This window comes from Pantherophis guttatus, chromosome 1, assembly GCF_059756535.1.
Source record: "Pantherophis guttatus breed Tessera chromosome 1, ASM5975653v1, whole genome shotgun sequence".
In the NCBI taxonomy this organism is placed as follows: Eukaryota; Metazoa; Chordata; class Lepidosauria; order Squamata; family Colubridae; genus Pantherophis; species Pantherophis guttatus.
Window position 1 is genome coordinate 146943727 of NC_142063.1, and position 19731 is coordinate 146963457.

The 19731-nt window shown below is 37.2% G+C and overlaps 1 protein-coding gene across 8 annotated transcripts in view; it reads right to left on the bottom strand.

The window, feature by feature from the left end:
* Positions 1 to 1647: 1647 nt before the first annotated feature.
* RBMS1 (RNA binding motif single stranded interacting protein 1) overlaps positions 1648 to 19731 on the bottom strand; it is a 144018-nt gene continuing 125934 nt past the window's right edge. For 4 of the 8 annotated variants that reach the window (XM_087881953.1, XM_034426099.3, XM_087881954.1 and 1 more), the window contains exons 7-14: positions 13851 to 13957; positions 12807 to 12856; positions 12628 to 12721; positions 10403 to 10453; positions 8731 to 8841; positions 6348 to 6428; positions 5390 to 5474; positions 1648 to 4428 (exon numbers count right to left, since the gene is read on the bottom strand). In XM_087881953.1, the coding sequence (XP_087738079.1) occupies positions 5397 to 5474; positions 6348 to 6428; positions 8731 to 8841; positions 10403 to 10453; positions 12628 to 12721; positions 12807 to 12856; positions 13851 to 13957 (572 nt within the window). In that variant the 3' untranslated portion in view covers positions 1648 to 4428; positions 5390 to 5396. Of the gene's footprint in view, positions 4429 to 5389; positions 5475 to 6347; positions 6429 to 8730; positions 8842 to 10402; positions 10454 to 12627; positions 12722 to 12806; positions 12857 to 13841; positions 13958 to 19731 lie in introns of all 8 variants that reach the window. The other 4 variants (XM_034426106.3, XM_034426090.3, XM_060687988.2 and 1 more) reach the window with 1 other exon arrangement.

Genomic DNA, 19731 nt, shown 5'->3' on the forward strand with positions numbered 1-19731 from the left:
GTGCAAGTTTGGCATTTCCTTTCCAACACATGGCTGAGAGGCTCAGGGAAACTAATTGGAAAATATGCCAGAGCATGCATTTGGAGCAGATGCTCATGGTACTTTGCAATCTGCCAGATTTCTGCCCTGGCTTTCTGCCCAGGGGAACCAAGTTATGCACACCACCATGTGCCCCATAATCTTTGTGCAAAAGCAGCTAGCTCAAGGAGCCAGTTTAGAAAGAAGCAAACTACTCTGCTTCCGAGAAGAATTGAAAATGAGGAGTGTGACTGCGGCAATCCAGCAAGAATAAAAGAGCTCTCTTATATTTGGCCAACTATTAAAATTAAAACAGAAAACCATCTTCCTATTCTGGCAAAGAAGAAACTTTCAGAGATTCTTCCGTTTAGAAACTACAGAAACAATATTTTTACTGTAAATAATTCATCATCACATACAATGGTCAGGAAAAAAAAAAGAGGGGAACGTGGCTCTTCTCAGAACTGAAAATGTCTGCAGGAAGGAGGCAGACAAGCAATGTCACAGCCACCATGTCATCAACCATCACAAATTATATAAATTTGCACCAGTCACATCAAGATGCAAATATGAATGATTTACATCTGTTGGATGATCTTGACATTTGCTATTTTGGTGTAGCTTCTACTTGGTACCTGTAATTTTGTCAATAATGTTTATTTACAGGTAGTCCTTGACTTATAATCACAAGTGTCTCCAACATTTCTGTTGCTAAACTGGACAGTTGTTAAGTGAGGTTTGCCACATTTTACAACATTTCTGGCTAGGTAAGTGAATCACTGCAGTTGTTAAGTTAGTAATGCGATTATTAAGTGAATCTGGCTTCCCCACTGACTTTGCTTGTCAGAAGATTGCAAAAGGGGATCACATGACCCCAGGACACTGCAACCATCATGATTCAGTTGCCAAGCATTTGAATTTTGATCACTTGATCATGGGAATGCTGCATGTGTGAAAAGTCATAATTCACTTTTTTCTGTGCCATTGTAACTTTGAATGATCACTAAATGAACTGTTATAAGTCGAAGACTACCTGTATTTACTGTATATCCCATCTTTATTATTTTTATAAATAACTCAAGGCAGCAAATATATAACACACCTTCCTCCTCCTATATTCCCAACAATAACCCTGTGAAGTACGTTGATTAAGAGAGAGTGACTGGCCCAAAGTCACACAGATGGCTTTCATGGCTAAAGTGGGATTAGAACTCACAGTTTACTTGTTTCTAGTCTGGAGCCTTAACCACTAGACCTGACTAGCTCCAATGTTTGGTGTTGGGGTAGGAACTGGCATGAAGCTCTTTCAAAATTGTTGGGAAAAAGCAAGCAAACGTTGCAAATATGGTGTACTTGTTCAGGAGTCAGAAAGGAGGGATGAAGGAAAAAACTTTCTAGATGTTTTGGAGCAAATTGCTGTATTTTGGTTTTGATTTTTCTGGAAGGTAGTGAGCTTTGAACATTGCCTTTAGTTTTCAGAGGAAAATATTTTGATAGGTTATGTAAATATTACTGTCGGTAAAGCATATTCAAATAATGAGCAATATGTTGTAACTTTGTGAATGTTATAAAGATCACCTATGAGCTGTATCTATACTAGTTTTTTGTAAAAAGCATGAGAAAGTCTGGTTTTGTTTTGATGTTTTTTATTCAAAAGTTTTCAAAAGAAATAAAACAGAAAAAAGCTAACAATCTAATCAAATTTACAGTTCAAAAATGTCTTTTGGCATTTAACAACAAGTCCTAGGAAACAAAATGACAGAGTTATCTTGAACCGGACAAATAAGTTACCACTGGCAAGTTTGTGGCACTAGTAAAACAAAAATAAAAAATTAACTCTCTTGATCATATAGATATCTCTATGAAAATCTTTTTTTTCAATCTGTACAAAAGGTCTTTCTTCATAAATTATTTTTTTATAATTTAATGGCTGTCTACTATGTGATGTTTAAGTAATCGATTATTTTTTTTTATGTACAGAGGATACATTTTGCAAATCTTACGCAGATAATGAGTATGGCACTTGGTTCAGATTTTCCAACAGCATCTATTCCTCCCACTAAACTCAGTGTTTCTCAAACTTGGCAAATTTAAGATGTGTGGATCTCAACTCCCAGAATCCCATATCCAGTTATGACTGGGGAATTGAGGCAGTTGAAGTCCACACATTTTAAAGTTGCCAAGTTTGAGAAACCCTGTTTTAACACAATGTTTAGCTAATTGAAAGAGAAGATCAAGTAGTAAATTACTCTTCTTCTTTTTTGGAAACATGCCACCTCCAAGGAACAAAATGCAAGGAATCTGAACTCTGACAAAGCAGTCAATTCAAGGGAGCATAGAACCAATAATACCACAACTTTTTTTCTTTAAAAAAATAAAAAAATAGAAAACAAAAACAAAACGTATTTCTTATGTCTATGTAATTTATTAGAATCTATACTTCTCAGAGCAGCATTGACTTTTGAAACTATGAAATGTCACTGACATCTGTACTTGAATACTCACATAAAATTTAAAAACTAAAAAGGAAAACAAAAAGTGAAAAGAAGAATTGCTTAGGCCTAGCTCCTGAGCTAGGGTGATTTGGTCTGTGGTAACAGGGAGGGCCAGCAACCTGTCCCATTAGAAAAAGAAATAAGCCTTGAGGTAGATAACTGATCATACACAGTTGACCAGACAAGTACACAGTTTTGGAAGACAACTTAATTTACACATGCGATCATAATAAAAACGAGCTTTTAAGAGCAGTGAGTTTTTATCTAATACATTAAAAAGTACAAATAACAGTGTATTTGTGAAATCAGGAATTTCATAGTTTCAAAATTATTTTTTTCTTCTTCTTCTCTTTACACTGAACACTTGTAGTGATGATGTAAAGCGTGGCACTGCTTGGATCCAAGTCTTCCTTCATGCTTTTTGTTTGTTTGTTTGTTTGTGTCCATACATCAATTAAAAATTATAAAACCTAAATGCAAATGTACAAAAAAAGGCACATTCTTCTAACCGCAAACTGGTCCGGCAAAAAGAAAAAAAAATAATAAAAAATAAAAGAGTACAGAAGACATAAACTGCTGAGACAATTCAGAATTATTGGTTACTGGCTCTTTTGTTCTTTGGTAAAGTTACCTTTAAAAAGTGCCAAGTCTTTATTTACCTAATATAGAGAGCGAGTACCCAATCTCATTCGTTTTCTACTTAAATCTCAGCTTATATTTTGAAAAAAGTCTTTTAGCTTTTGCCTTTGCTGTAAAAGCAAATGCTTCTATTTGCTAGGTCTCAGTACAGCATTGTTCTTAAGCATTATCATTACTAGAAAGGACAGAAACATTCGGCAGATACCCTCCCCCTCCCCCACCCAAACTCCCCCACCCTACAACTAAAAACATAATTAGCTTCTGGAAAAAAAGGCAAAAAGTTTTTTTTTTTTTTACATTGCATCATACAGCAGAGTTCCTAACTAGCAGAGGAAAACTAATTGGCATAAGGCCTTACAAACGATTTATTCTATTAAAATTTCCCCAGTCAGAAAAATGTGTTTCACACAAAACATTTCCCTATTCCCCAATCTTGCATTTCACAACCTTACATTATTATGTGAGGAAAAAAAAATCATTAAAAACACTTACTACACATTTTTAAAAAGCCAGATTTTTCAGCAATTTTTATCGACTACCTCTTAAAAGCCCTATCCTGCTGTTTTACAAGGCATAATAGACCAGCTTTGGTCAAAAGCATTCTACACCATTAGTTTGGACTACGTACTGAAACAGCTACAGCATTAAAAGAGTTAAGGCAAATTGGAATTGATAGAAAAAAGATGAGACACTTCAGACTACTTTTAAAGAAAACAAAAACAAAAACTGAAAGCTATGAAAACAGACCCTACAATTGCAACACTGCACTAGAGCGAGACTCACACAGCAAGCACAGAACATCAGCATGGATGTTTTACTAATTTAAACTTCAAAAAAAATTATACATTTTTTTTTAAAAAGTTAAAACAAAATAAAAATAAACCAAGAGACGGATTCTGTCATGCACATGGATATGTCTCCATTTTGAGCTGTGCGTGACCGGAATTATTTTTAAAGGTTTTTTTTTCCTTTTTTTCTTTTTTCTTTTTTTTGCGTCATAACACTTGATAAAAAATTTCTTACTAAAATAAACCTGTTCGAGGGGGGAGGGGAAAGGGAACAGCTACTAGGATGAATTTTAAGATCTTTTTTTTCTTTTTCTTTATGCACCTTATAGAACTTATAGCAAAAATAGTTTCAGTTGATTTCATTATAAATAACGTTTTCAAGAACCTGTGCAAAACTGTCAATAATTTCTAAAGCACAATTGATCAGTAAAATCCATGATTGTTTCAGCCTTTGCATCCTTCTCTAGGCAAGGTCACCACCAACATACCTGGGGGAAAAAAAGAGTAAAAATACATTTCATTCCCAAGTACCTCATTCCTAATAAGTAGCCTGCTGTAGGAATTTACTGAGGTTATAAACTTAAAGGGAGAAAATCTTCTATGTGGAGCTTAGTTGACACTTTGCCCAAAGTTATGTATGAATGAAGGGCAATGAATATTCTATTGTTCATTTGAAGGAAGTATATCAGCTTAAACAAGGGCTTATTACTGGTTTACAAAGTAGACCTGTGAAGTGATATGATATGCCAAAAAAGGACATGCTTTTGGTAGTTTCCCTGGCATTTCCAGGCCTTCATAACACATTTCACAGAGACAAGAATGACTAAAAAAGAATTCCCAAATTGGTGATACAAGCCATGGTTTAGTTGATGCATGTAATCTACATTTGATATTACCATTTCTAAATAGATATGAGATCTGATAACAATATCTCATATTATTATGTGGACTAAACAGAAGCATTGAGCTTCTTTTTCCCAAATATGTAAAAAAAACATTTATCCCAATTTCAGGTAGAGGGCAAGACATCTTGCAAAATTAAAACATAATACTTAGGGTAATTCTTAGATGTATTTTCCTAAAAAGTTAATCGGAAGTCAAGTTAAAAATCCAAGGAAATTCTCAAATTCAAATATCAAAATATGGCTTTATAAGAATGGGTCTCTATTTATAGATATTCTAGAGGTCAGTATCCTAAGCAACCTAATAAAAATTTACTACAAGAAATGTATTTTTCTATAATCAACAGAAGGAAACTTCCTTGACAAGTTCATGGTTGTAGCAGACAACTTTTGTTATTTTATTGTAGGAACTGAGAAAACATTCAGGGTACCAAATTCAGCATTATTTCCCACTGGCTTCATAAAATTATTAGCATTAGCAGTTTTTTCTATTTTGGGATGAGAAAATATTTTTTATACTTTTGAAGAGACATGATAACAATTTTACCTCACAATTACTTGTTTTGCTGATAAGTGTATGGAGAATGATCACTGGATGTTTCTACTGTAACTTGCTGCTGACCACTGGCCTCCTGTTAAAAAATATCACCAGCTATAGTATGAAAGGTATTCTAATTATTTCTTCAAATTGAGTTATGGAGCATATTTTATAAGAAAATACATCAAGACAGTTTCTAAAATTTGCGACATCATGTACAGTTAGTCCTTGACCTAGAACAGTTCATTTAATGACCCTTCAAAGTCACAACACTGAAAAAAAAGGGACATGACTGTTTTTCACGCTTACGACCATTGCAGCATCCCATGGTCATATGATCAAAATCCAGACAACTGACTCATATTTATAACAGTTGCAGTGTGCCAGGATCATGTGATCAACTTTTGCGACTTTCTGACAAGCAAAGTCAATGGAGAAGCCAGATTCACTTAACAACTGTGCTACTAATTTAACAATTGCAGAGATTCACTTAACAACCATAGAAAGAAGGGTCATAAAATGAGGCAAAACTCACTTAACAAATGTCTTGCTTAGCAACAGAAATTTTGGGCTCAACTGTGGTTGTAAATCAAGGACTCCCTGTAGTATTATGTATTACAGCTGGGCATATTTCTTAAAAGACTCTGCATCACTGGTTCTCTATGAAGACTGTGCATAAAAGCACATCAACAAACACACACACACACTCACCATAGTTGCTTTTATCCCACTCTATTAATCAAATTCTTAAGAAGGCATATGTAGAATTTTCATTTTATTTGTTTGTCAAATTTAGGCACCACCCATCTCACTCACAGAGTAACTCAAGGCAAAGTACAGTTAAAAACATAAAATGCCTAAATACCATTTAAAAATATGATGCATCAATAAAAGTAGCAAAAACAACAACAACCAAGAATTCACACCAATAATATAGTAAAGATTTGACTAGTAAAGATTTTCTCACCTCAACTGGAACAGCTGCAGTGGGAACATGTGTATACTGGGGAATATAAGCTCCTTGCATAGCTGTTGTGGCAGGCATGTACTACAAAAAAGGCAGATAATATATTCAGTTCAATGGAGCACAGACAAGCATGTTAACATCTTTATATATAAGCACATCATGTTACCATCTGAGATATAAGGCCCAATAAATATTATGTCCACCACAACTTGCTTGGAAGAGTTCTCTTCTGTTTTTGCTTAGCTATGATTCAGATTCGCCTGATATGCCAGTTGTGTCCCTTTCTGGATCGGGACTCCTTACGCATGGTCACTCAAGCACTTGTCACTTCCCGCCTGGACTACTGCAATGCTCTCTACATGGGGCTCCCCTTGGGGTGCACCCGGAGGCTCCAACTGGTCCAGAATGCGGCCACGCGGGTGATTATGGAAGCGACAGGGCGCTCCCATGTGACACCCCTCCTGCGTGAGCTGCACTGGCTTCCAGTGGTCTTCCGGATGCACTTCAAGGTGTTGGTGACTACCTTTAAAGCACTCCATGGCTTAGGGCCTGAATATCTACGAGACCGCCTTCTGCCGCCAATAGCCTCCCACCGGCCAGTACGCTCGCACAGAGAGGGCTTCCTCAGGGTGCCGTTGGCCAGACAATGTTGGCTGGCGACCCCCAGGGGGAAGAGCCTTCTCTGTGGCGGCACCCACCCTTTGGAACGACCTACCCCCAGAGATACGTATGATCCCGGATCTCCGGGCTTTTTGTCGGGCCCTTAAAACTCACTTATTTCATCTAGCCGGGCTGGCTTGATCCCATCTTTTGGTTTTAATTCGTAATTGATTTTATTGAGGTGTTTTTAAATTGTGGGCGAAACTATTTAATATCTTTTAAAATTGTTTTAAATTTTGTATGCTATGTTTTTACCTTGGCTGTTCACCACCCTGAGTCCTTCTGGAGAAGGGCGGTATAAAAATCAAATCAAATCAAATCAAATCAATCAATCAATCAATAAATAATCAATCATAGTTGAAATGGCAAACCATGATTAATGTAGGTTTAATAATTCCAAACAAAACATAGTATATTTGAAAGTAGAAACAGCTTTCATCCAAATGTGTGATGGAGAGGATGGAGTAATGTAGGAAACTTGTTATAACTTATTAAGATAAACTATGATAAATTTAGCCAGTGAAGGTATTTATTTATTAATTAAGAAAATTTATATGGCCGCCCAATTCATTCCCTGTGACTCTGTAGGCAGCTTACAGAGCTGTGGTAGTACAGTGGTTAGAATGCAGGCTAATTCTGCTGACTGCCAACTACCAGCAGTTCGATTCTCACCAGGCTCAAGGTTGACTCAGCCTTCCATCCTTCTGAGGTGGGTAAAATGAGAACCCAGATTGTTGAGGGCAATATGCTGACTCTGTAAACTGCTTAGAGAGGGCTGCAAAGCACTGTGAAGCAGTATATAAGTCAAAGTGCTATTGCTATTACAGAAAAAGAATGCATGCTCTCAGATTATTAAAAAAAATACAGGTAGTCCTTCACTTACAACAGTTTGTTTAGTGACGACTCAAAATTACAACAGCATTGAAAAAAGTGATTTATGACCATTTTTTATAGTTATGACCTTTGCAGCAACCCCATGATCATGTAATCAAAATTCAGATGCCTGGCAACTGATTCATATTTATGACCTTTACTGTGTCCCAGGGTCATGTGCTCACCTTTTGTGACCTTCTGACAAGGAAAGGCAATGGGGAAGCCAGATTCACTTAACAACCAGGTTATTAACTTATCCACTGCAGTGATTCACTTAACAACTGTGACAAGAAAAGTTGTAAAATGGAGCAACACTCACTTAACAAATGTCTCACTTAACAACAGAAATTTTGGGCTCACTTGTGGTCATAAACCAAGAACTACCTGTAAAAGTGTGGTTTTAGGATTTTTTTTGCTTTAATGTCATGGAGAAAGAATTCAAGTGTTTCCAAAATCATTTTAACCAAGTCACTGGCAACAACGTTTTCGCTTTTTTCTTTGTAAGACATTTCATCTAGCAATGCCAGTTCTTGTTGGCAGATAGGAGATGAATAAATCATAGTAGATTCAAGAGCTCATTCACAATGCATGTTGACACTACTGGTATCAAGCTGTTAAGATCATGTATTTTGGAGAAATATCGGAAGAAAAACAGCTACATTCACCCTTCAAATCTGCTAATGTCCATGTTCTTCTCTTGAAAAAAATTACAATGGTAAACTTTAGGGATTTTATGAATGGACAGGGTTTCTAGTGGATGTACTCTTACTAGGTAGTGAAAATGCCATAAAACAGAAAACTAACGTTTACAGTGGTTATTAACCGGAGCTTATTAGAATTGGCTACGTACTGTTCCAGTGCTGCCCAATGAAAGGTGGCTCATCTGTTGGGTCAGTGGACTTATCATTGACGCCGGCTGCAAAGACATGGTGTGCTCCATGGAAGGAGTTAATACAGCCCCCTATCGGAATGAAAGAGACAGGTTTAAAACACTTCCTAATGTGGATTTTTCATTTTCTTCTAAAAAGGTTGCACATGTACGACATTTTTATAGAAAATAAAAGGTTTTGGGTCAGGACTGTTTCAGTATGATACATTTTGAACTTGGGCCAGTCATTCTCTCTTAGCTCACCTCACCTCACAGGGTTGTCATTGTGTGGAAAATAGGAGAAGGAAGGCAATGTTCTTGCCTTGACTTATTTGTGCAAATAATAAAGGCAGGATACAAAAAAAAGAAATAAAGAAATTTAAAATCTTTATTAAAATGGCACACCTGGTTTCTGAAATGACTGGTTGAGAAAAGAGATGCTGGAAGATGAATATTATGAAATTCATATAATTATGAAAATGTTGTTCATTGCAAGATTATCACAATTTAAGTAAATATGTGGGATTCTACTGAATGCTTTAGAAGGGGGAATCTTTCAATTCCTCAGCCATAGGAAAATGTCACCTTCATGGCATTTCCTGAGTGTTTTCTAACCTCTATAAAGGGCCATTTTTTTCTAGGTAAAACATATGGATCTTGTTACTGCAATAGTTGAGAATTCCACTTTGCACAAACTCCAGTTCTCCCCTCTCCTTAAACAAAAAACAAAATGGATGTTATGGTCACTGGCTCCATTTCCCTGGTGAAGCTCTCTAGGAGGAAAAATGTTCCCAGAAACCTCTGTCTGTCCAGTACAGAATTGGAAGGGACCATCTAAGCCAAATAACTCTTTGCAGCATGCAGGAAACAAGAAGCTGGATTAAATGGAACATTAGTCTAATCCAGTATGGTTAGTTTGTTCTATATGTAAGAATATTTCTGGTCAAGTTATTTTACCAGGGCAGTTACTGAAGTATTTATAATGGGCTCCATATATGGATGTACAGACATCACCTAGCCCAAATATAGACTTCAAGTTTCTCTAAACTAAATTCAGTGGGAGAAGTGAGCACAATACATTTCCTAAGTGAACTCCTAAGCTTCAGAAGAGATACATTCTAGGATTTCCTGTCAGGAACTGTGTATCTAAAGATATGAGCACGCACACACACACCTGTTTGTGCATCTATGTATGTATTTATAGCCATCCCCAAGTTAGTGCCTTTAAGGTATATAACCCATGATAAATCACTCTAGTATCTTCCAGGCAGTATACAGGACTCATAGGTTTTCATCCCAGTTTTACAGCTTTCCATCTTTGCTTCCCATTTACAGATATTATTTTGTTTCAACAGAGGTGGATAGAATTGATCCAACAGTCACTTGGTTATTTAGATGAGAGGGCTAAGATGAAATTTATCAATAGTGATGGATTGTATAATGTTATATTAGATTGATGCCCGACTCACAGCAACTCTGGATGGTTGTTTAGTGTATGCAGGAGGTTGTGCCTGCTATAGAATATAGCTATATGGGTTTATATAGTCCAGCTCTGACTATATAAACCCATAAAAATAGGAACAATTCCCATTCTCTCCATTCCCATTCCAAGAACAGAGTCAGAGCAACATTAAGAGAAACAGTGCATGCTTACAGGATGCTGCATTATATATGGTTGAGGCTGCATCCAGGAGGGACTCTGCACCTGGAAAATAAAACAGAAACCACTTTTAACAAATTTGTATTAATTATGAATAGCTTATAGAATGTTCAGTGTATCTTCAACTCTGTAGCTTCCAATAATGCTAAATTCACAAATATTGTTGGATGACAGCTATCATCCTAAATTTGCACTACACTTGACCATCTTCTGAAGCCTCAAGGTTGGAAATGGGCTTTAGTTGATTTATATGTTGGCTGCAAGAGGTGAAAATTCCAGAGCCAATATAGGACAACCTGGAAGACTGTGTTAATTCACACTACCCTTCACTTAGAAGAAACCATTATCCTCTCTACCCAAAATGTATTAGTGTAGGACCTTCAAATGCTACAAATGATTAAGCTGTAAACAATTCCTCCCTTTTTTTTAACCATAAGCAGAAAGCTGAATACCAGCAATCCCGATCTGACATTGCAAGAGTACAGGATGTGATCTCCTCAGCAGAGCTTTCACAGACACCAAGCTGAGGGAGGGGTCTGGCTAAGCGGTAACATCTGTTTCCTTTTTTTTTTTTTTTTTAAAAAAAGACCAATTGGGATTTACAGTAGAGGAGGTTATTTCTTGAGACTGAGCGTTGTCAAACTCGGACTGCAGTTAACTTTAGAAGTTCATTGTAAGTATGACTTACATTTAGGATGAATACTCTGGATGAAAGGAAGAGTTAATAGAACTTAAATCAGACAAAGGTAGAACTGGAGGAAGGTCTACCTCGGCTCTGATAAGAATCATCCGGACATTTTGAGAGAAAAAAAAACCTTGAAAGGTTTCTACCTAAAATAAATGTGTTGCCTATGAATGTCTTAATTCTATAATGACTGCTAGGTGTTGATACCTCCATCTTCTTTTTCAGTGAACTGTAAGACAGCATACTGAAAGATTCAGAATGGCAAGTTCCACAGGTTCATATCTTGTTTGGATAAACACGGGTACAAATTAAGTTGGCCTTTATGAACATGTAGTGCATACACACAGCAGGCTGTAAAGAAAAGCAATTCCACAACCACCTCTTTATTCTCTACATACGCATGTATTATCTTCAAGTCTAGTTTTGAATGAGGGAGAACCAGAGCCATTTATCCACACCCCTTGCTCAAAAGCTCCATCTGGAGGAGGACTCAGAAGTAGCAGCCAGTGAAGTCTGCAAAAGCTATTAACCCCCACCCCCACCCCCTTCAGTAGAATGTGGGATTGATTTCCCCCAGCCTTCCTGTCTGGCAGGGCCTTCCCCCCAAGCACACTGGGCATTCGCCAATCAATACCCTGAGCAGAGCCACGGGACTGGGCAGGGATCCCACACTGGCTAAGAGTTCCTTTGCCCTTAACCAAGCCAATTTCACTCTCTGATGGCAAGAGGAAAAGGCGGTTGCTTAGCCATTCTCAGTAACACTGTTTTTGTTTTCTTCTTTCTTTCCCTCTTGTAAACCAGTGAAGCTAGCACAGTCTCTGGAGTCTGATCTTACACAACCTTCCCAAGAGAGATGTGGGGTTAAAGAAAGTATGACATTGCTCACTCTCTTCCTCAGCCCTGAAGAAGGTTCCCTGGGTTTATCTCCCAATGTTTTGTCAGATCCTGCACTAAATAGAAAGGAAGTAAACAGGAAATCTACTTGAAGGCTTACAAAATAATCTATAAGCACTCCAGGGATCTTTCCTATAAAATGTACTAATGTACAATTTTAGGGACATTCTTTACTCTAGTAGTGAGTAAGCAAGCTTTTTGGGAGCAGGCCTGTTCTCTTTTGGCAAATCTGATAAACAATCTGAGATTTTCAAAGTTCCCTCAAACACAATGCATTTTTTAAAGCAATATTTTAAGTGACAGAAGCTTTTATGCCCCCCTGATGCACCTATCAATTTCTATATCACAGGAAGCCAAGGAGAGAATTTTTTTGTGAAATTTACACTAAAGCTATTCAGTGTAGTACTGCATTACCTTTGGCATTCTACACCAGCTTTCCTCAACCTGTTTTCCTTCCAGATGGATAATCTTTAATTTCTATAGCTCTTATCAATGGGCTTTGAGGGAATTTGAGAACTGAGGGTTCCTCATCTAGATATGCTCAGATTTGGTAAAGCTTTTCAATATGTGTGATGCAGATGAGCCACTTACAAAGAAAACATAATTCTACTGTTAATTCTGCTAACCTTGAAATACACACCTGGTATGTAGAAACTGGAGAAGCTATATATGGCGTGATAGATGTTTGAGTGATCATTCTGTTTGTTGCAATACTGTATGGTGAGGGGTAAAATCTAGAAAATACATATATCTTCATTATTAACTTTTTAAAAGATACAGGAAAATCAACTGCATTTATTAAGTGCTTAATTTACATACCCGTTTTGTAAAGCAGCTGTAGTTGGATCGTAAGTGAGTGTCATCCCAGCCTTTAGGAAAAGGAACAATTAATCATCAATAAGCAATGGTTAGTAACCCAATTGAAACATTAACCCCAGCCCATCAATTTGAATTAATAAAAAATGATACAATGACAGCAGAGTATTTCAAGAAATGTTTTTTTTACCATAATTGATATACAAAAAGTAAACTTTAGGAGTTCCAGTACTTATACAATGAAACAGAGTTCCAATCAAAACATGTTTTCATGTTAATTTAGCTTTGGCACTCAGCAGCATATCCCCCAATGAGAGTATTTGCAATGCACCATTGCACTGCCCTGACTTTCCACAAGCATGCTTTGATAGCCCAATGCAAATCTCAGCTACTATATCTCTTGTTATTTACCGAACTCTTCAGGATATGCTGACTCATGATAGAAATGTGCTCATATAACCATGTGCCAGAATGTAGCTGAGCTGTTAAACCACACAATATGGACTGCACATGTGTGCAAGGAAAGAGGGTATTTTCAAGAATAGCAATAGTTGGAGCTCCTTCCCTTGAGAGGCACCAACTCACTAAAATACGAAGAGCCTTCAAACGTTTATGAAACTTTGGAGGTGTGTGTCAATGCTCCTTGCTTTTCTGACCTGACTTGGAGACTATTCTGCTTCACAGTGCTGTGATTAGGTTACGCTTTGATTCGATTAAATGTATTTGATTGCCATTTCCTCCCTTTGCTGACGTGCAATTTTGATTCTATTGCATTTTGTTTATTGTTCTTACTGATTCGACTCTTAGTCACAAAGCAGTAGACCGTTTTCAACAAAATTAAAATAAAATAAAACGTTCCTAAAAAGGGATTGCATATTTATGATTTTAATTTCAATGTTTATATTATCAAGAAGGCAAATAGCACAGAATTGTAAAACCCTATTGCACAATACATAGGGATGACAAAACAAGGTAATATTGCATTACTTTCTTAATCTACACACACATAAACATTAAAAGGTTGAAATGAGAACTTACAAGTCTCACCTCGCCTTCTCTGTGCCATGCTCTTCCATTTTGTATATATTTGTTCTGATTCTGTCTCTTTTTTTGTCCTCCATCCGCAAACTTGCACAACAAAGGTTCTGTAGGAGCTAAACAAAATCCCTTAGGATTAATTTGATGTACTAGTCTCCGGGATTACAAAATGATATATATTCTTCCCACCATCTGAAAAGGTCTTACTGCCATCTTATTTAGCTTAATTATCTAGATCAGCAACCTAGTATACATAAATGTGTGCAGATTACTGAATTAATAGGACTATTACCTTTACATCCAGCCAAGTCAGTAAGACGAATATAGAGTAAGAGGTAGTCCTTGACGTACGACCTTAACTGATCCTGGAATTATTAAACTGAGGCACTCCCATAAACAGAAATAATTTTCTGGCCTCCTTTGTGACAGTTGTTAAGTGAACACATTGATCATTAAGTGAATGTATTCATGTGAATGGGCAGAAACCAGCAAAAAACATAGCGAATCATAGTCACAAGAATGTAGAACATCATGGCCTATTGTAAAGCTGACCCATCCCACATGCATTCATGTGACTATAGGGAGGAGGAGAGACAATTTATGATAGCCAGGGTGCTGTACAGCCACCTTTCTGTGGCTGTGGAATTTCAAAGTCATAAAATAGTCATAAAACAACCAGTCATTAAATGAGGACTCTCTGTAGGAAAATGCTCATTTCAACTCAGTACATTTTCAACTACTGATTTTCCCCGTTCTGTTTATTGTACAATTGTACATTATGTAACGATAAAGGTAGACATATACACTAATAGAGGATTTATTCACTGGCATAGAGAAATGCTCTAGACCAGAGGTTCTCAACCTGTGGTCCATGGACCTCTGGAGGGGCTCCGATGTCGTCACAGCGAGTCCACAAAGGCTTGAAGAAATGTTACAATTTAAATCTTGAGTTGAGTCTTGGCGGTCTGTGGCCATGGTCCGTGGCCACAAAAGGAATTTAAAGGGGGTTTGTGGTGAAGAAAATGTTGAGAACCACTGCTCTAGTGCATTCATGTTAGAATTTTTCTCATTTGTTTTAAGGCAGGACTCAAGACAGAAGTCGTCTATCTTCATATTCAGATATTCTAGCTTTTATCGAATTTACCCTTTTGAAAACAAGACAGGCATATGTGCACAAAGAGAGAAAGTTTGTGGAATCTGGATTCAGCAAGTATAAACCTGTAATATTTACTCTGTCATAAGTCTTACTGAATTCAACAGCTCCTATTGCTATATATATATATATATATATATATATATATATATATATATATATATATATATATATATATATATATATATATATATATATATATATATATATATATATATATTCACAGGATACACCTATGCTGAAACAGAATCTTTCTAGTGCAACTGTTTTTGTTTTATTCTTCTTGCAAAAAGGAAAGGGGGAAAAATCATTTTAATCAACTTGCATTACAACCCAGTGAATTCAGCAGTTCTTAATCCAAAGAAAGTATGTTTATAAATTCTAGTCCTGCTTAGTCAACATGCTCCTTTCATTTCCCTCTAAATACAGACGATACACTGTAGAGCTTCCGTTTGTAGAGATTCTGCACCAGTTGAGGTACAGGTAGTCCCTGATTTACATCCAACAATTGAGCCCAACATTTCTGCTGCTAAGCAAGACAGTTATTAAGTGAGCGGTGCCCCATTTTATAACCTTATTGCCACAATCGTTAAGCATATTGCTGCAGTTGTTACATGGTCGTTAAGCAAATCCAGCTTCCCCACTGACTTGCTTGTCAGCAGCTCACAAAAGGAGATCACATCATGGGACACTGCAACCATCATAAATACATGCCAGTTGGCAAGTACCTGAATTTTGATCACGTGACGCACAGGGATGCTGCAATGGTCATAAGTGTGAAAAACAGTCATAAGTCACTTTTTTCAGTGCCATTGTAACTTCGAACAATGGCTAAATGAACACTCATAAGTCAAGAACTACCTGTATCTGATCTTTCATCATACTCATCTGTATGGAGAATCTTAATGGAGAGAGGATGCACTGCTGCTTTAAATGCTCACACGTACACAGTCTACACAAGGAGACTATGTATGTACATAGACACTCTATGCAACAAGGGATAGGCAGAATAAATGCTCTCTTCCTGAGAGCAGTCTTCTTTTTTCTTGACTGGCAGTAACACTGCAGATCCAACAGTATCTTCCTCCATTACAATGAATTCCCCACAAACCACATTTTACTATTATTTGGAGGAAACCCCCTTCTCTTTCTTTTGAAAAAAAGTGTCAATAAGATATAGCTATGCACTGAATATACCATAAGAAAGGCTGAGCGTCAAAGAATTGAGGCCTTTGAACTATGGTGCTGGAGAAGACTCCTGCGAATCCCTTGGACTGCAAGGCGATCAAACCGGTCAGTCCTAGAGGTCAACCCTGACTGCTCTTTAGAAGGCCAGATCCTGAAGATGAAACTCAAATACTCTGGCCACTTAATGAGAAGGAAGGACTCACTGGAGAAGAGCCTGATGCTGGGAACGATTGAGGGCAAAAGAAGAAGGGTACAGCAGAGAATAAGGTGGCTGGGTGGAGTCACTGAAGCAGTCGGCGTGAGCTTAAATGGTCTCTGGGGAATGGTAGAGGACAGGAAGGCCTGGAGGAAAGTTGTCATGGGGTCACGATGGGTTGGACACGACTTCACAACTAATAACAACAACATGCACTGAATACTGTTTATATAGGTATTCTGTTGGATTATATACCCGAAATTAAAACGGTGACATTATGAAGCACTTCTATGACATGTAATTGCTGCTTTGGCAGGTATTAAGATCTGCAGAACTTGCTTACACTATAGCATGCTCATGATTAATTCTGCAAGATTCTCTTGGATGAAGAAAATTAATATTTGCAGAATTAACTGTGAGCATGCTATAGTGTAAGCAAGTTCTGCAGATCTTAATTCTATTTGTGTTCTCTAACAGCTCAAACAACCTCAGGAGGATCCAGCTGTATTCAAAGATTCCCACCTACACAGTGTTCTAGTAGCTAGGATTCCTGCTGAAAAGAATATTCCGAGATAAATTACATTCACACCTAAATGTTTTGGGGGTAAATAGAGATTGTTTGAGTGCAAATCCATCAAATCCTTTTCTGCCCTTTAAATCAAAATTGCAAAGACAACAACGAATGGAAACTAATCAAAGAGGGATTCAACCTATAACTAAGGTAGAATTTCCTGATAATGAGAACAATTAGCCAGTGGAAATCTTGCCCTTAGAAATTGTGGGTGTTCCATCACTGGAGGCTTTTAAAAAGAGACTGGACAGCCACTTTCTGAAATGGTATAGGGTAGGAGTAGAGGGTTGGACTAGATGATCTCCAAAGTCCCTTCCAATTCTGATATTCTACGTTTTACGGGATTGTTAAAAGCCGAGGTGACGCAGTGGTTAGAGTGCAGTACTGCAGCTATTTCAGCTGACTGCTAGTTCAGCAGATCAGCAGATCAAATCTCACCGACTCAAGGTTGACTCAGCTTTCCATCCTTCCGAGATGGGTAAAATGAAGACCCAGATTGTTGGGGGCAATATGCGATTTAGTATACTGTCTTTGGTGTAAGCTGCCCAGAGTCCTCGGAGAGTGGGCGGCATAGAAATATGAATAATAATAATAATAATAATAATAATAATAATAATAATAATATAATAATAATAATAATAATAATAATATAATTGTAATATGCAACATGTTTACTATAAACTGAAGTTTTTATCTAACTTCATAAACATGGTCAATGGCTGGGGATTCTAAGAAATTCTATTATAAAAAATCTAGTGAGTGGGGGAAGGTTGCTTCAAGCTCTGAAAGACCGAATCTTGATAATGCTTTAATTTTTAAGTACTTCTGTATGGGAAGATAGAATGATGAATGAATACCTGAAAATAGTCTGCAAATATAATTTGAACTGTAAAGTTCACGTTAAGAGGAATGTATCAGCTACAAACATGATGGGTGGAAGCTGGCAGATAAAAAAAAAAAAGGGTCCTTTTTGGCAGTGACACTATATATATGGAATTTCTTTCCCCCAGGAGATGCAATTAGCTTTCTTCCTGTTGACTTTTACGTGGGCTTTTAGTGGCTCCATTTTTCTTCAGATTTTATCATAGAATGGCTGACTGAACAGAACTATTTTGACTAAAACACAGCTGTTCCTCCCTTTCCTTGTAATACACTTAATGACTCCGTAGAAGCACTACCATAAAGTCGGTTGTTAATACTTCCAGCTAATAATAATGTTCCTGCTTCACTGATTTTCAGCGAACAACATCCCATAGACTGTCTCGAAATATAATATGAATGATATAAACCATAAGCTTAAAAATTCTGGGATGTCTGATCATCCCAACCACTCCAGCTGCCATTTTGCATTAACAATGCAGTAAATTTGCATTTCACGTGGTGCTTTGAACTGAATGCTGTTTATAATGATAGGACATGTTGTAGAGGTAATTATTTCTTTACTATACATTCCTACAGTGAACAATGCTAAAATTGTTCTGAACAATTGTTTTGTTGTTTGAGATTTCTCCGTTATCTGTGAGTTCTGGTAATTTATCAATTTTCAGGAAAATCGGTTTGTTGTTTTTATAGAATATAAAGACAAGGATTATAGTCAGATTACATTACTTGGGCTGGATATTCAGAAATATGTTCTCAGCCAGTTTCCTTACTAATACCTATTTGACCCTCATTTCCAGTCAAACACGCAGAAACTTTTTAGCAGGAAGATAATTCAGCAAGAAATATAATTTTAGCATACAAATTAGGTTGAAAATTATTTTATCGTGATAGTGAGTGATTTGTAATCATTTTCAATGGGTTCAGATGTTTAGTAACATAATCAGAAAAAGAATGTATTTCTCCTTCCCCCCTCCCCAGATTTTCAACTGTACATTATTAAACCATATTATGTTGCTTAAGGTAGTCCTTGAGATGTGACCATATGTTCAGTTGTATGCTGCAACAGCCTTTAGGTGAAGCGTCTCACTTAATGACCCCCTCCCCATCCCTACTCTCCCCAATGAACTGTTAAATGAACATGCAAGTTGTTAAACAGAGCATGGGGTGCCTCAGGAATGGGAGAAACCCCTGGAGGCATAGCCCTAGCCTTCCTTTTCACTATATGAAACTGGTTCCCTAGACAACACTGGGTAGATCAAACTGGACTGATTTGTCTTTTTTAAAAAAATGTTTTAAAAGCAGTCTTGCATATTTCAGCAAATGTGGGTATTCATCATTCTCCAGATGTTGCTGGATGAAATATCTCAGGAATAGACAAAGAAAAGCAGGATGTAAATGTAACTACTACTACTCTTCTTCTCCTTCTCCTTCTCCTCCTTCTTCTGTTCCTCCTCCCCCTCCTCCTCCTTCTTCATTGTAAACCACCCAGAGAGTGCTGTGGGGTGGTATATAAGCCTAAATGCTATTGCCATTATAGCCACTGTGCTTCCCTCCTTGTTGTAAAGGCATAAATCCCGCTTAACCTTGCATATGGAGAACTGAGTACCAAGAAATCTGGAATGAAATTATACAAATTTCTGTCCTATTCCTGGCTACTGGATTACATGACTCTATGCCCCAACAGTTTACAATTTGTGTTATATCCCCTCATCAAGCTCTCCCTTCTCTGCTTGCTGCAGATTTCTTGAGTTCTACTCAATTGTCTGGTTTGCTCAGAAACAAAACATGTAATAGGACCTCAACCACAGCCTATTGACACCTATGTTCCTCTGACTGGAATTCATTTTAAGTAAGCTTAAGAAAACTGGATTCACATATCAGGACTCCAAATTATTTTAAA